Here is a 19,290-nt window from a genome sequence, read left to right as displayed (position 1 = left end):
ATGGGTAGATAAAACCGATCAAACCGACTAATATAACCTTTTTTTAATCCGAAAAATTCGACCCAAACGCAAATCGAATGATACATGGGTTGTTACTTGATCATCCTGACATAAATGGGTTAGGTAGGGATTACAAATATTTTTACCCTAACCCAACTCAACCCGATACATTAATATATAACCATAATTTTTTTTTATTTTTTTTAAGTTTGACATGTATTTACGCATCTTCTCATGTGTGTTTTTTATCGTATGTAACCCGCAGCCGCTACCCTTCGGGTGCGCACTGGGTAAACCCTACGGGATCACGCAATAGCCTACAAACCACGTGAACCAAGGTAAACCGCATTTAAGCGACATGTTCTGCCTCGGGAGGCATAATTATAAATTCTCCTCCCGTGAGATTCGAACCGGTGACCAAGAGGATAGTTATCCTCTCTTTAACCAACCGAGCCAGCCCTTACGGGCCTCATGTGTGTTTCATATAACTACTACAATATCTTAAGGGGTCGTTTGGTTCAAGAATTTTGCGTATCAAGTATGGGTTTTGTCCATTTCAAACCCATACCTGGTGTTTGGTTCATGATTTTTATTCGGTGAAACCCATACCTGAAACCCACTAGGAATCAAGTTTGATACCTTAGGGGGAAGTGGGTTTGGAGAAGGAGTATGATGTATCCGATTTATTTTTATTATTAATCTTTCTTTCTACAATTAAATACAATTTTAGTTCACAATTTTTTTAATTTGATATCTTATTTAAAGAATTTTAAATAAAATCCTAATAATTTTTATTTAATGCCAATAAGTTAGATTTAATTTATTCAAAAATATTAAAATATTATTTAATTGGTTAAACTATATAATAATAATATATTTTTTTCTTAAATTTTTTATTTATAAATTGTATAAGAACTTAATTTCAATGCACAATATATACTTACACATAATATTAGAATCAAAATTGGGCTATCTATTATATTTAAAATTAAACGGATTCATTACAGAATTGAACCAAACACATAATATCAGGAATCATTTCTCGTCCCCATACCAGCTTAACCCGATTCCTGAATCTAAACTCATAACAACTTCTGAACCAAACGACCCCTAAAAGAGTTTTGTATGATCTTTTTCTTCTTATCTCCAATATCTTCTAAATATTCCTAATTAATATGATGGAAATCTATTTGTTCAATTTATGATCGCACATTCACTTTCCATAACATATATGTGGTTACTTTTTTCGGGTGCATATAATTTATGGCATGATATAATTTATAAAATTATAATGTTAATCAAATTTAAATATCAGTACTATAATTATAACTTAAACACATTTTATTTTTATTTAATTTTTTTAAAATTAGCGAAAATATATAGTATTGAAACTTCTTTGTAGGTACACTCAACCCATGTAAACTGACTAAACACAACCAAAACTGATGTACGACGGGTAGAATCGTGTTACAAACTTAAATGTTATGGGGTAGATTAAAAAATTCCAAACCGAATTAAAAGGGTCGGATTTTAAAATTACCTTTAACCGGATCAACCCAACCCATGTTCAGCCTTATTTGCCGCATATCTTTAATTAGCAAAAATAATATACGTTTGCCACATATTTTGTGCCAGTATCTTTTATTTAATAACATGTCAACATTTAAAGAGCTAAAGCTAATCGTATGAAATGTATAAATATAAATATAAATATAAATATATAAATATATATATATATATATATATATATATAAATATATAAATATATATATAAATATATATATATATATATAGGGAGTTACTCCAATAAAAATCAATTTAGAATTAGAAATTAGAAACCAAATATTTTTAAAAAAAAATTAATTCAATATATAAAACATATGGTATGCAAATCGATCGTTGAGAGATGTAGAAAAATATAGTGAAATCGGATTTTTAAAAAAAATACGGTTTGATGGGAAATATCAAATTAAAAACGGAGGGGAAAAACTGGAATTGGGTGTGGGAGAGTGTAGGGTAGTTGGGTGGTGTGATTTAAGGGGGACCATTAGATTGAGTAGATCTAATGATTTAGATTAGTTCTAAGTTTCTATTTTAATTTTAGTTTGTATTTGATAATTCTATATATATATATATATATATATATATAGGGGCTACTCCAATAGAAATCAATTTAGAATAGAAACTGGAAACCAAATATTTTTTTAAAAAAATTAATTCGAAATATAACACATATGGTATGCAAATTGATCGTTGAGAGATGTAGAAAATTGCAATGAAATCGGATTTAAAAAAACTTACGTTTTGACGGGAAAAATCTAATTAAAAACAAAGGGGAAAAGGTGAAATTGAGTATGGGAAGGTGCAGAGTAGTTGAGTTGGGGTGATTTAGGGGGGACCATTATATTAAGATTATGTAGATCTAATGACTTAGATTGGTTCCCAGTTTTTATTTTAATTTTAGTTTATATTTGATCATTCCCATATATATATCACTTGCCATTCCAAAAATTTTTAATATTGCGTAAACCCGTCAACTGAAATCGATCGCCTATTTCGACTGATAAACCCGACCGATATAAATCGACCGTTTTACAAAACGAAACCGACTCTAATTATACAGAAGAATAATCTCGTGTGTACTGTCATGACCTTATTTGTTTTTTAATATTTTTCGAGTTATTCGTGTTTAATGTTAAAAATTATAACCTTCGGCCAAAGAGAATCTTCATCGAAGAAGTGGAGTCGATGAAAAGTTAAGAGCAACCGACTCTACACTTTTAGTTACCTAATGTTCCCGCCGTCTTAATTAGCGGTCCATTTTAAGCTTTTAGAAGGTTAAAAAAATACCATTATTTTTATCTATTTTTTTTATTAATATGAAAAAAAATCAAATTAAAATTAACAAAATAAGATTGATATTAGGATTTGATTGAAAAAAATTGTACCAGATGAAGAGATGCAAAAATAAATTGAAAAATATATTATTATTTTCTAAATGAACGAGACCGAACGAGCAAATTGGCATGTATTTTAATATACTATACTCCGATTCGAATGTAAATTCGGATATGATCCGTTATAAAAGTAAATTTACAAACATAATAAATGATTAAGCTATATAAATTGGAAATTCTTATACAGGGGTAAAATATTAAGGATGCGTTTGACATTGTTATAGTTTTTTACTAAAAAAATTAAAAAATTTAAAGTGTTTTTTAACCTAAAAGTTTCTAGAAGAGAAATCATGTCTCCATGCTTTTAAAAATAAGCTGTTTTTCGATTTTTGCGGGAAGTCATTACTGATTTTACTATCAAAATTCGTCAATTTTTTTTAATATATATATATAGGTAAATGATCAAATAAAAAATAATACATTTTCAAAAATATTATCAAACAGTTATATAATTTTTTTAACAATATATTTTTTATCGACACTTTTTCTTACAAACAACAATTTTTAAGGGTAACCGCAAACAAAACCCAAATGAGGCTATATTCTTGGAGCTAAACTAGCTTAGCTTGTTGCAGCCTCTGCGATAATCAATCAACTTTGGTTGAGCACCACTCAATGATTAAAGTTGTTAATAAGGAAGTATCATTTGATGTGTTTTTCTGCAGGGGAACAACATTTTTTATACTACAAAAAAGTAGGTTTTATAATTAATTAGAGTACTACTCCCCTTTTTCTTTATCCTAAACCGCTCTAGATTCCTCACTATTCAACATTTGATAAATAGTTTTTGACCAGTTACTCTAAAATCTCGGGGTGTTACAGAATAATTCTTTTCATGATCTTATATTATTTTAAGACTCCCCTTTTTCGAAAGATCTTATATTATTTTAAGACTTCCCTTACTCGAAAGTCCATTTATGGATTGAATAGTGGATCATGTGCGCCTATATTTGGGGCATAAATTTTACTTTCGTCCCTCATTAATTGTGAAAAATATTGGAGGTGGCAGGGATCGAACCTGAGTTAACATGTTAAGGAACCGGCTACTCTAAAATCTCAAGATTTTAGTTTTAGAGAATGAACTTTCCGGGATGTTATATTATTCTAACAATTCTTACATTTCTTTTCCTTTTTCTTTTTACTAAGTGAGTTCTTGTTTTTGGCGAAAAAAAGTGAGTTCTTATTTTTTTTAACAAGATGTTTCATGCCTTTATATCTTGACTAGTTCAGGAAAAAACTACCACATCAATATCATACGAAAATCTTTACGAGTACTTTACTTAATCTTGAAAATTAATGATTAAATTAAATATTATACTTAATTTTTATGAGTATTTTGACTAATCCCGAATATGATTATTGTCCCGCACATTAATCCACTGTCAATCATTTAAACCCAAACATCACACTAAAATCAAATTTAAAACTTATAATAAGTCCAATAGACAATAGTATGTTAGTAGCTTATTTATAAATAATATAAAATATTAGCTCTTATTAAGTTAGGATATAATTCTTTATTTTAACTCCAACAATGATCCATATACTCTTTTCTTATTATTATTATATTAATAAATTTGAAAAGATCTGGATAACAAGAGAGAAAAAAGTAAAAAGAAGAGAGAGAGATAATTTTTTTATTACTAAAAATGTTATAATGAAACATTAGAAATAATGAAAATTATGTCTTAGTAATTTAAGAAAGAACTAAGACACTGTTCGAATGTCATTTTGTGTCAAAATTCTTATAATTAAACATAAGAAAAACTCATATAAGGGAGCTGTTGGACTTCCTCGGGTAACTTAATTGACACTTCTGAGTTATTTCAATTTTTTTTATATAAATTTAATATCCAGCACACATGCATGGACATGGGGGGTTGATTAATAAGCATCAGAAATAACAAGCAAGAGGTGCCTTGTATTGGACTAGAACAGTACTGCTACTATCAGCTAGTAAGCATCTTATCACTGTCAGCTACTAGCCCCTCTATATTTTAACAATTAAACACCCCAAATTATTATATACAAGTACATTAATTCTATTTCATTTAAAACAAATAGTATACACACCGAATCTTTTGCTTTTACAATTATTAAAGAAAGAATCAGAGCATTATTATAATGTCTCTTTCTCTTCACTAAAATTAGGTTTGCTTATTTTTCAATGAAACTCAGAAGTGTTACATCAATACACTGAAAAATGAATGGGGTATAAAAGAGGGATGATCAGAGAGTCCAGAGAATTGATATATTTAGTTGTTTTATAAGCTGATGGAAATTTTGTTGACTTCAATGAGATTTTAAATCATGTGAAGTGAAAGCAAATCATCATTTCAATCTCATACACAGCTAAGAAGCTTATTTCCGTTGTAAATTTGCTGTCGTAAATACTTAAATTTGTCGTAGTGAAATAAACATGTATTGCAGGTATGTATTCTCATGAAATGTATACGAGAATATGCACGAATGCAAATAAAAAGTTTATTTCTTAGAAGGATTAGTGGAGTTTAATAATATAGTTTGTATTTAATTAATTTATCAATAAAATTGAAGTCAGTCAATCTGTTAGCTACTCCATCAAAAAAATGGAGTAGTATTGATGTACCAACAGATCATTTATCAATTCATTACACAAATCAAATATTTTAATAAATGTTTTTTAGCGTTGATCATGTTTACAAAAATCGGCAATTTTTTCAAAAATTACTAATAAATATTTTAAAAATAGATTAAAATATTTATCTAATTTCCGATTCTCGACAAACTATCGATAAAATACTTAATTTTTTAAATATGATAAATTACAAATAAATATATTAATCAAATAATTCCGATTTTCGGAATGCCTAAACAATGAAGTAGTTGTCTTGTTGTGGAGGTGAGGGGGTACATGTACATATATACTAAATAAAATATATAGATACAGAGACAGATGAAAAGAAGAGATGGGTTGCTACCTAGCTATACCCTAGCTTTACTTGAGAAGACACATACAATAATTAAGAGAGAGATAGAGAAATGTATGGATATTAAAGAGGGGGAGTGGTCCTTAAAAGATTAAAAAACTGAAAAATATAAAAAGGGTCACAAGACACAAGACTCAAGAGAAGATCCCTTTTGTAGGATGTAGAAACAAGGTTTCAAGAAGAATAGGATAATAAGGGGGGCAAAATAAGGGCATGTTGTGAATTTTCATGGTTTTGTTGAGGGAACACACGGCTGATTTTAGGGTATTAGATGGGGGATTGCCTTTGTATTTTTAAGACAACTAACCCAACACACACAAATAGATAGTTAAATTGGTTACGGATTTCGAAAATCGGTATTATTTAATTCGGATACCGATTTATAATTTATCTGTCAATTTTTGAAAAATTAAATAATTTATCGGAAATTTATCATATTTGTTAAATATATTTGACCAATTTAATTATCGGTGATTTATCGTTAATGTTTGAAAAAAAATCATATCTACAAGAGAGACATGTAGCCATATTCATCATATATATATATATGTATGTATATATGTATGTAACAAAATCCAGAAAACAAGATCCCTCATGCATATTTTTCTTGAAAAACACCCAAGATTAATTACCACTCTTGAAGGAGACAAAGGAATTTTAGGGAACAAGAACATAGAATATTAGTTTTTTGTTTGCAATAAGGGTGACCTTTTAACTACTTAATTTTATAATCACCATTAACAAAAAGAGCACCTTAATATAAAATACTATTTGATGAGATTAGAGGGCCATTTTGATCAAAGGACATTTTAGTTAGTATAAAAAGTTCAAAGTGTGGCTATATGAAGATTCTATTTCATGCACAGATATATGCAACCAATTGAGACAATGTATTAGTAACTTTTGTGGGACAATGGAATACTAATTAATAAAGTATTGTAGCACAACCCCATGATCAAGATTAATTAGGATGTATTATGTCAATACTATAATCTTAATATTGAAATTATATAAACAAATACATAATTTGATACCCACTAATTAGATAAGACTACCCACTCAATGAAACTAATGGTGGTGCAGGTTTAACACTTTAAATGTAATATATTAACTAAATCATGAGGTACATGAATCAATCACAAATAGTGTTAATTGTGCAAAATGGAAACAACTATAGAATATGTTTATATATATATATTAATCTCACAAGTAGTATAAAATTAAGAGTAAAACATTCATGAGTTTGAGCTCAAGCTCCAAGAAAAACCTGATCAGAAAAGTCATGAGAAGTGTTTGATATTCATCCAAAAGTCAGCTCCCTAGCTAGCTCCTTCAGGTGTGTGCATGATAGCTTTACTAATAATATTCCTTCCTTTCTCTTTGCAAATCTCTCCTTTCACATGCAAGCTGCAGCAGGGTGATGAAGAATTATCCATATTAGGGTTAGGGTTTTAAATGCTAATTAGTCTTGCTTTTCTGGCAGTCGGTAAAGACCCTGTTTCTTGTAGCGTCGAGAGCTTATTAATTAATTAATGCCAAGAGGAAACGGAGAAAAGATGTCGATTTTGCCATCCTAAGAAGAAAGAATCATTAAGAATGTCAAGTTTATAACCCTCAGAAGGGTAATGAAGCCTTAACAACAACTTGGCTTGTGAAAGTGCAAAAGGGCTTAAAGCAAGATTGTGAAATCCAGAGCCTCTTAACATCAACTCCCATGCCCGGAATCTCTCGTGTCTTTCTCTTCTTCTTTCGCCTTCCGATGCAACGATATCTGCTATTTCTCTGCCTAGCCATATTTGTTCAACCTCGATTCTTTGGCGGCTATTGGGTGGCAAAGTAGCTTCTAAAGAATCAAATAAAGCTGAATAATGATCCAAGGCCTCGACGAATCTTTGCAAGAAGATGGGAAGATTATGATTAGCTTCTCTTTCGGCTAGTGTGAGAACTCTAGGGTTTAATGCCTTGATTTGATGAAGAAACAAGGATAATCTTTCGCGGCTGAGACGGTGAAGATACAATACACAATTAACAGCTAGGGTTTCATTCGGTTCAAGAAAAGTAACAAACGAATTGAAGAATGATGAGATTGATGATTCTTCGTTTTCGAGAAGTAGAACCGGGTGAAATTGAAACCTAAGGCCAAGTGTATGTGCAAATTTCGCCAGACGATCACCAGTTCTTCTAAGAATGCTTAGATTATCACCTGTCCCCGTGATTCGAAGCATTGGCGGAGGGTACTTCTCCGCCATGGCTTGCATTAAAGGCGGCCACTGAACACCGTGCATTATGTTGAAATCAAGGATGTGAATAGCATGATGACCTTCAACAGATTCCAAAATTGCTTGGTTTGCAGTAAGATGAGTGAATCTTATAAAAGGCGTTATTTGATTAAGTGACAAGTAAGCCGATTGAACAACCGATTCATCATCCAACACTTGTTGCGTACTAGAAGAACCAGAACTAGTACTAATCGGCAATGCAGCTGAAATCTTCGGGATCAGTAGCGATGGCATCAAGTAATTACTTGTACTAGTACTACTAGTGGCGGCATAGCGGTTGAGACGGAGACTTAAGGCTTTGTTGAACTGATGAACTAATCTTTCTGTTGAATCACCGCAAGCAGAAGAGTTGGCTGATAAAATGTTGATTAGTCTGTGAGCACCGTAGAAATCGCAGCGAGAAATATGTTCAGCGCAGCTAATCAGCAACTGTCTCATATGAATTGATGGTGAAGTCAAGCTTTGTTGATGCTTGTGATTGTGATGATCAAAGTGCATATTTAAGTGTTGTGTTGATGATTCCTCTTGTTCCCAACCAAACATTTCTCACAAAACATTAAGCTAGTCTAGATCTATATAGAATGTTTGGGATGTTCAAAACCCTATTCAGAAAGAAGAATCCGATAAATTCGGTGTGTGAGTGTGTTTAACTAGCGAAAACTGTTACGGATCTGGATGAGTGTAGAAACATATAGATGTAGATCAATAATGGTGGAGGGAATAGGGGTTTAGGCATTGATTTGGAGGAGTAATGAGAGATTGATATATTGCTAGATGCTCATGATGATGATGATTGTAGCTAGGGGAGGATAAAGTATCAAGAGGTATCTACTGACATATAAATAAATAAATAAATAAATTTTAATTATTGGGAAAGTGAAGAACTCATTGCTTACACACACTTGTACAGGTAGTAGTTGGTATTACCAACAGTATTCTCTTCTTCATACAATCAAAACCCTACTAAATAACCAAACAATAAAGCTTTTTGTATGTGCATTTGATTCCTAATCAAGTCCAGATACTGACTCTGACCCCTGTTGATTAAGTAATTATATGGAAACACTAACAAACTATAACCAGGCTCCATATTTTTTAAAACCTTTTTTTGCAAAAGAAGTCATTTTTAATATTTTTAAATTTGTTTTTGCAAATTTTGCATTGGATCTTAGCACAAGTTACAAAATTATTCCGATGAAATTAAACGTGTCGTTTTATTGATATTACACGTGCTGACAATGTTAAGATATGACGGTTAATCTCACTTTTGTCATTTCCTGCCAATATTGATAAAATAAAGATAAATATCAATATTATTTTTTTTACCGAATGTTGTATGTAATATAAAACATTCTTTTAATCCAAAAATCGTAAATTTGACCGATAAAATTAAACTTCATCCGCAAAAATTATTCAATAAAAAACACTCATCTTTACAGTGATGATCTGTTTCGTGATCGTCTTTATAATTACCACGTCTATGATAAGTAAACATTCTGACAAAGGAGATTCGGACTGATTATGATGGTGTAGCTGAAGGCTTTGAGTGGTTCTGGAAGGCTGGAAGCACAACATAATGTGTCTGGTCACATAGGTGCAGGAAATCTAAGCTTAAACGCACTTAATTAAAAGAAAGCGCAATTAATGGCAATATTAATGAAGTTAATTAAACAGAAGATAACTTAATTATATCCTTCCTTTGTCTATCTTACTTTTCGACAAGGAAAGGCAGCAGTTTGATCCGTACCAAAAAGACATATATATACATGTGAGGCTCAAGAACTTTGGTGCTCAACTCATTATGTAGCATAATATATTTTTTCACAAACTTACTTGGTTTGAAATGTTTGAATAAAAAAAGATCATCCGAAGCTATTCATATTTACGGTATGCACAGTATAATATTTTTCTTTTAACTATTCGGGTGTGTACTGGGTAAATCTTACGGGTTTAGGCAAATCTTACGGATTTACGCAATAGCCTGAAAAACACGTGACTCAAGATAAACCGCATTTAAGCGATATACCTTGGTTCATGAGCCATAATCATAAATTCTCCTTTAATGAATTCGAACTGTGTGGCCAGGAGTATAATTATCCATTTTATAACGAAGTGAGCCCACCCTTACGGGTTACAATATTTTTATTTTACACACATATTATGAAAAAATTCACATGTTTAAATTTTATCAATATAACATTCTGCAACAAACGTTTGTTCCAAACACCAAAATTTAGTTATATGCATCACAGAAATAATAGCCTGCTAGACAGATTATTATAAATTAATGTATGTAAAATGTATGAATATATATTTAACATAAAACAAAATGATAGTGGAAGGAATGGACCAATTAATCTAAAAGAGCATTCTAAATTCTTAATTATATTAAACACTAAAGAGAATCTGGCTAGCTATAAGACACAAATAATTAAGTGGCACTTATGGTATAGTTAGTAATAAAATATTGTGAGGACATAAGCTTCCATTCAGTCACTACCAAAGACTGTCCAAATCATAGTCAATAATTATCAACTCTTCCTGTTTTAGTTAAAGTACTCTGAACAATTGGTTTACTAGCTATAGCTCAGCTTAATTTTATCTGAGCCTCTTAAGCAAACACTCCTAATTTCATTTTCAGAGTTACATTGAATCACTGAACACATAGTACACTAACTATTGTTTAGCATTCTTAGGGTTTTTATAATTTTATTTTGAGGGTTTCATATAATTTTAATTTGCTTAGTATTCAAACAACTGTTTTCAGTTCTATGAAACCTTTTTTTATAGTTAATTAATACACACAGCCAGATATCGAAACCAAGACTTCGATTAGCGCAAACAAACAACTCTTTGTGCATCTACGAAACCTTTTTTATAGTTAAATTAGTTCACACTCTATATATCGACCCTTAATTTCTGTCAGAGAAACCCAAACTTTAATTGGCGCAAACAAACAACTCTTTATCGGTATCAACAAAACCTTAATTAGTTTTCTTATGGATACAAAAGAAATCGGTAAATGTAGAATAATAATAAAAGCAAAAGAGTTGAGAAATAAAGTTATTTTCAATTCTACAAAACCTTTTTTTCATAGTTAAACGCACGTACGGGTTAGATATCAAACTCTATATTCTCCGTAAGAGAAATCAAGATTTCGATCAGCGCAAACAAACAACTCTGTTGACATTTACGAAACCTTAATTAGTTTTCTTATGGATACAAAAGAAATTAACAAATGTTGAATAATAATAAGAGCAAAAGAGGTGATAAATAGAAGTTACAATTAAAATAGAAGTTACAATTAGTTTCAGTTTAGAAAACATTTTCTTATAGTTAAATGTACGCACGCATCAGATACCGAACTCTATATTCTCCGTAAGAAAAATCAAGATTTCGATCGGCACAAATTAACACCTCTCTGTTGACATCTACAAATCCTTAATTAGTTTTCGTATGGAAACAAAAAAAAAATGGTAAATGAAGAAAAATAATACTTCTAAAAAGCAAGAGAGTTGAGAAATGGTTAAGGTTGAGGCAGGTTTTTGTAAAACCCTAGTACAACAATCACACGCAAAGCCTTAAATGTGTGGAAACTAGCGCACACAAACACCTACACACAAACATGCAAATTTATAGCAGAATATAAAAATAATCACACACAAATATATATAATAAACCAGATGAGATGCTTAAGGCAACACACATCCGCCCCCGGGCTTCGCTTAACACTGACATCTTTCCCCATTTTATTGCCCTTTGTTTCTCTCCATATCCTCCTTTCATTTATAGATACACGACGCTGGTCCACGTGCATCGATAGTTGACAAATCATTCATTTATGGAAAAAATTTGCGGACAAAAAATTCCCAAAATCAAAAATTTAAGTTAGTGATATTTACCTTGATTTACGTGATTTACAGGTCATTGCGTGAGCGCGTAGAGTATATCAGTGCACACCCGAAGGGTAGCGGCTGCGGATTACCTACGATAAAAAAATAAGGTTAGTGAGACGATCTCCTAATTTCCGTTTATATATCAGTTTTTCGTATTAAATCTATTCATAAAAAAAATTCGTAAACAAATAACTATAGTCATTGCTCGTAAACATGATTATAGAAATCGACCGAGTTTTTAAAAACCGGTCAAAAAAATTAGCTAATTCATTAAGTTGTCGATAAATTATTCCATTTTTTTAAAATTGCTGAAAAATAGCAAATCTACAACCAGCTGATTATTCCAATTTCCGAAATCTGTAACCGCCGCCCGCAAAAAACCATACTCGTATGTGGATATATGACTATACGTAGGTATGGATAGTTTTCATTATGATCTCTCTCGTTGATGGAATCATTCTACTGTTTTTTTTCATTTCTCCTTGCCCACGTGGGGTAGGGTTGCCTTACTCCTACTCTTTCAAATAGAATATAGTATCAAATTCTTTTCTTTTATTATTATAGTAAAATAAAATACTGCAGCTTGTTCGTGTCTGGGGATATGAACCAGATTAAATGCATCAATGATCGATATTTAGCCAACGTATATTCATCCAATCACACATTTAGATTTATTAATGTCGTTGTGTGTGTGTTGCATGCACATCTAGGTAAACTGAGAAATTGATTTCAAGGTCTGCAGAGCAGCTGCAGAGCTTTGTACGTTTTCGTTAACCCTCTTACATTTACGGCTCAAGATCAGTTGTTTTTTGTGCATACATGTTATGAATGCATGCACATTCTTAAGTCCTAATCAGTATTTTATAAATCGGTTAGTTCTAACGAGTACTCGAATTAGATGTGAATTTTCGGATTTAAACGAGTATTTGAGTTCTGAAAAAACGATTACTTGAAAGTCGATCGATTACTCAGATTTTGAAAAACAACTGAACATAATAGAGCTGTTTTTCAAGCTTTATAATACGGGTGAATGACAAATTTAACCTATTTTTACACAAAATTAACAAAAATAATCAATTTCTGAAAAGTTGGTCAACTCTAGTCGATGGAATACCCAGCTGACAGTGAAGTATCGCATAAATGAAATATCCAACTACCAGTGCAGTATCTTATACAAATTGGGATACCCAACTGACAATGGAGTATTCAATCGGCTAAAATTGGCTATTTTTTTCAGAATGACTATTTTTGTTATTTTTTTTCAAAAATTGGCTACTTTTATCATTTTTTCTTATAATATCGGCTAAGATATATAACAAAAAAATATAAAAATCTAAATAATTGGTTGCTTCTTATTTTTTTTCAAAAATTTGCTACTTTTATCATTTTTTCTTATAATTGGTTCCCTAAATAATTTTAAATATTTTTTTTAAAAAAAAAATATAATATTTAAACTTTCACACACAAAAAAATCTAAAAATAAATTATAGAACTAAAAATGCGTGTCAAGCATTAGTAAAAAATATGTAAAAAAATCCCGTAAAACGGAGGGAGTAATAAATTCTGGTTCCGTCGTTGTTCGCTTGAAATTTATACCCTATGGTTCGGGGATGGAGAGTAATAACCGGTAGTATAAGTGTATGCAGTATATTGTAAAACAAATAAGTATGTGAATTTGATTAATTCATTTCATGGTAGTCATGGTATCACAAGGTGAAGCTCTCACTGTCAGGAGTGGGCACAGACATGTTGATTCAAACAAGCAACCTTTTCAATTTACTGGATCTTGTGTGACCTGCATACAGTAAATGCTAAGCATACCTCTTTGAAGCTTTTATTCATTTATTCAAAATTATATAAAAAAATGTTTGTTTGTGTACTTTAACTGAAAAAAGAAATGTTAATTTACTTATGAACACCAATGGTGACTTTACTATTAATGCATTATGTGATACTTCATTTGTTCCATTTCACATGAACACTAATACAAATTGTGTTCCACTTGTATTAACAGTAAACACATATTCATAATTGTTTAGATTTTGTGTTCTTTCGTAACGTATACTTTCGTGTTTGTGGACCAAAAAACTGAACACGTATCTATTTATATCGTACCGTTCTCGTGTCGTTTTATCGTGTCATATACCAAATTGTCAGTTCTAAATACAATTATGGTGTGGTGGTCCCGTCAAGCGATTATCGGCAAATAATCTGTCCGCAAAAATAGTTCTGAAATCAAAATATAAAGTGTTAAAGAGTATAAGATCTTGTTCGGATTTTCCTCTAACACCTTAAAGTTTTAGTGCGACTGGTTACTTAACATGATATCAGAGCTCGGTTTAGGGAGGACTCGACCCCCATTTATTTAATTTAAATATTGTTTGTTGATATTGATATTGATATTGATATTGATTGCATTTGTCGTTGTCAATCGTAGCGAAAAGTATCGTACGATTGAGGGGGAGTGTTAAAGATTATAAGATCATGTTCGGTTTTTTCTCTAACACCTTAAAATTTTAGATATGTTATCTCTACATTTACATCAATTTCATTTTATAAATCTGTTTACAACAATCGCTTGTTAGGGATTAGACCGCAACACTGGGTGAATACTTGGAATCAAGCTAATTGAAACAAAGGCTAAAAAGAAAAAAACAAGCAACACACACAAACACAAAAATGCATAGTTGATGCACACAACACAACACAAAACAGAAGAAAACAATTAGAATGTTTGTTGCAAAGCCAAAAGAGAGAAATGACTCCACCAGTATAAATATATTCTTCAACTATTTGTAGCTATTAATCTGTAAGTTCATCAATCAGGTGTTCATGCAACTTCTTTAACAGTCATATGTATATATATATATACTTTTTACGTTTCGTTTAACTTTTTATCTGTCAACTTCTTACTTTCTGTATTTGGGAATCCTAATATTTCAGATTTCTTAACTCCTTATTAGCACTCCCACTATATAATGTGTATATACAATTTTTCTAGCTAGTAGTAATTATCTTGTAGATGAGCAAGTGTGTATTACAATCTATATAAACCACTTATAATGATAATTAATTATTTTAGAGCACACATATTTAGGATTCGGATTTACAGATGATTGTTTAAACATACTTGTTTATTCATAAATAATACTTATTTTTTTATGTGAACACATGAAGTGCATACACTTATTGTGGTTAGGTCAAAAAGTTTAGTATGAACCCTTTAGTATGAATGGCTATCTAGTACTCACTCCGTCCCATTTTGTTCTTCCTCTTTTGACTTTCGGTACGGTTCACGGTAAACGATTGACTACTAATTTACGTCTAATCTATAATATCAAACATAGTCATGAGTGATATCGTTGGATTCGTATTTATCAGTACTTTAATACAGTAAAATTTTTATATTTAATACTAATACGAATTTAAAGATATTAACAATCAAAAGTGTGCATTGGCAAACGTGTCCAACACCAATAGGAAACGTTTTTAGGGACGGAGTAACTAGTAAGATTATGATATAAATTTTTCTCTAAAACTTTAATCTAGAGATTTTAGAGTAATCAGTTCTTAAACATGATCTCATAGCAGTTCAGACAATAAAACTTAAGATTTTAGAGTAATATGTTCTTAAACATGATCTCGAGCACCTTAAATAATAAAACTTGAGATTTTAGAATAATATGTTCTTAAACATGATCCTAAGCAGCTGCTTGACGATAAAACTTGAGATTTTAGAATAATATGTTCTTAAACATGATCTCAAGCAGCTTAGACGGTACGTTTCAACTCCCGACTACTCTTTACTTTTTTCAAAATATTTGTCTGAGAGAGTGTCCGATACACATTTTAAGATGAATAAAAAATATAATTCTATAATTTTTTAAAAAAATTTTATTTTTCTGAATAAAAATAGAATGTCTAAATTTTTATTCAGAAAAATAATTTTTTTTTATTAAAATTAAAAAAACTATACTTTCTCTTCTATTTTAAACTACGTGTCGGACAATTTCCCATAAACGATAACAATTACAGACAAACGGAAGAATTATTTGTTTGAAGACCTTAAGGAGTGCAAAATGTATGAAATGAATGTAAGTAAAGTTGCGTACAATTAAAAAGATGAATAATAAATATAAAGGACAATGTAAACTTACTACTACAACTGCAGTGACTACAAAATGGAGTGCAAGAAATAAAAAGCTGCAATAGGATTTATCACTTTGTTTCACGTGTATTATGTAACTGGATTTGACATGTATGCTCAAAAGTCCACCTTGCTCCTTTTGCAGAATCTTCCATATATCTGCCCCCCAATATTTATTATTGCATGTCCAATTGCCTTCCCAATTGAATACTCCCTCCGTCCCTCCCATTTATTTACACTTTCCTTTTTTGGATGTCCCTTCCAATTGTTTACGTTTCAAAACTTTCCAAAAATGGTAAGTTTTTTATAATTTTTAAAATAATTACATCTACTACTTCTCTCCACTATATTCACTTTATACATATAATATTAATCGGTCTCACTATTTTACTCACTTTTTTAACTTTACTCTACTATTTTATCATTTTTCTTAAACTCCGCGCCCCTCCCAAATGTTTAAATGTAAACATTTGGGAGGGACGGAGGAGGGAGTATTTATTTTATTTTTTTCCAAGTTTTTTGTCTTAACTAGATCTTCTCCAATTCCTTCATTCCTGGCCTTTGCATTAACTATGCCCATCTTAACTTGCTCCTAAACTTCATGTCTCCCCGTCCTTGTTTTTCCCCATTCCCCCAAGTATAATAATATTATATAGATATTCTCTCTGTTCCAGTTTGACTTTTGCACGTAATTTAAGGTGCATTGACCGTAAAATTTCGTTGATTATTTTTTTAAAAAATAATTGTAAACAAATATTTAAATCTTAAATTTTTATTCACAAAAAGAAAATTTGGAAAATAATCAACGGAATTATGCGGTCAAAACATCTTAAACTATATATAAAAGTCAACTGGACAGATAAGTTGGGACGGAGAGATTATTTGTTTCTCGTGTGCCATTGACAACTCGGACGGATCTAGGAATATAGTTCAGGGAGGACCGAATAATATTTCGTTGGCCTAAATTAAATTATTTTATATTTTTCAAAATTTTATACTAAAATTTTGGTAAATTTTGACAGTTGACGGGATAAGGGGTTCGCTCCTTTGGATTTTGACAATAGATAATGTATTTTTTTGTCTAACAAATTTGAACCATCATATATCTACCAGATAAATTAAGAAACTGAACAAAGTGTCACTTGATGATTAGGGTTAATTTTGTATAAATGATTAAATGTAGCCTAATAGTACAATGATTTGTCTATATGCATCTAATCCTAACTGAAAGCCGAAAGTTAAAACTGAACTTGGTCATGTCATATCAAAGACCTAATACGGTTGATAGCTTCATCAAGTTTTAATCTGAAAGATGGAGACTTGGATCGAATCTCAGTATAACTTTAAAAAAGTTTCATTCTTAATTTTCAGGATTCTATATGCAACCAATTCGAATATAATACATGTCAAAGTGTTAGAGAATGACTCTGTTCAGGATTTTATATTATAATATTTCCGCTGACTCGAGAATCCATTAATGGGTCGAATAGTGGATCACGAGCGCTAATATTTGGAGCATTAATTTGTCATTCGTGCCATTGTGAGAATATTTGGGGTGGCAGAGATCGAAACTGAGTCATCTGTCATCCTGAGCTCTAATACCATGTCAAGAAACCAGTTACTCTAAAAACTCAAGTACTACAATTAATTGTGCAGAGATCGAAACTGAGTCATCTGCCATCGTAATTTCGCGTAAGTACGGAATTTTTTACTACAATTAGTTGTGGATGTCTTAATTTCGGGTTAAGGATGTATTTTTAAGTAATTTAACGTCTGCGACATGAAATCGTAAACATCGAAACACGTCCATAACTTTAAATTGCAAATGCATCTATTTTTTATCGTTGAATATGGTACAACAAGATGTGTAATGAACTGACCGTAGCTGTATGTTACTGTTTTCTGCTAATTCAAAATATTGTTTAAAAGTTTGCAAACATTTAAATTTTTGGAAAAAGTGTCAATGTTCGGTTTCGTTGTCTCAATCAACCGGCTCCGACCATCACACTTGAGTACTGTACCATATACTCTCTCTTATATGCACAGAATTACTTGTGGAGTTATGGATCTTTCTATAGCATTTATACATCTACTGATAATACCAAAAGACATTCCTCAAATGAACATGTGAATAGCTCCATCCATCATCCCTAACTTTGCACATCAATGAAATGTTGTCCCTGCTCTCTCTCTCTCTCTCTCTCTCTCTCTCTCTCTCTCTCTCTCTCTCTCTCTCTCTCTCTCTCTCTCCCCCCTCTCTCCCCCCTCTCTCCCTCTCTCTCCATCTCTCTCCCTCTCTCTCCATCTCTCTCCCTCTCTCTCCATCTCTCTCCCTCTCTCTCCATCTCTCTCTCTCTCTCTCTCTCCCTCCCTCCCTCCTTCCCTCCCATCTCTCTCTCTCTCTCTCTCTCACTCACACATCTCTCTCTCTCTCTCCCTCCCTCCCTCTCTCCCTCCCATCTCTCTCTCTCTCACTCACACACACACACAAAAGAATTTACCAAAAAGAAAAAGAAAAGTGGTTTTCGATTCGATTGATGCAACAACTAAATCAATGAATGTGTTGTTCCTTCAAAATAGTACTAGCAAGGTACGTAGCAATTGTCCAAAAAAGTGAAGGATTTTAGGCCCCATGGACGTGGAAAATAAAGACCCCAAATCAATCAAACAATATGCATAACAACACGTCTATTTTTCCTGGAACCATCAGATCAATTAAATTTTATTATTCAGTGTTTAAGTAACCTAGCTACGCACTTTTATACAGCAGCAGTAATTGATTCCCAAATTTGTTCTTCAGATGTCAATGAGCTACTAGGCTAGCTAACAGACCCACATTTAGACTTAGTTGTGGACATGAGATGGATCTGAATCCTCTGTACACAGAAACGACACAACACTACTGATTCACCACTCAATTATCATGATCTTTGCCTTCCGAAATAACAATAAAGGTTGAGCTAGTTAGAGGGTCACTTACAGAGAGCCGTAAATACGGAGGGGGGGGAGTCCGGGTCGATATTTGAGTCGCTGCAAGCGAAA

The 19,290-nt window shown here is 31.6% G+C and overlaps 1 protein-coding gene across 1 annotated transcript; it reads right to left on the bottom strand.

The window, feature by feature from the left end:
• Positions 1 to 7,050: 7,050 nt before the first annotated feature.
• On the bottom strand, positions 7,051 to 8,748 carry LOC141693671 (scarecrow-like protein 18). The gene has a single exon (XM_074498820.1). It carries the CDS (start codon positions 8,746 to 8,748, stop codon positions 7,456 to 7,458), a length of 1,293 nt encoding a protein of 430 aa, XP_074354921.1. The 3' UTR covers positions 7,051 to 7,455.
• Between the last annotated feature and the right edge of the window lie 10,542 nt (positions 8,749 to 19,290).

The sequence above is a fragment of the Apium graveolens genome, chromosome 10, assembly GCF_009905375.1.
Source record: "Apium graveolens cultivar Ventura chromosome 10, ASM990537v1, whole genome shotgun sequence".
In the NCBI taxonomy this organism is placed as follows: domain Eukaryota; kingdom Viridiplantae; phylum Streptophyta; class Magnoliopsida; order Apiales; family Apiaceae; genus Apium; species Apium graveolens.
This window is presented reverse-complemented; position numbering and strand designations above follow the sequence as displayed.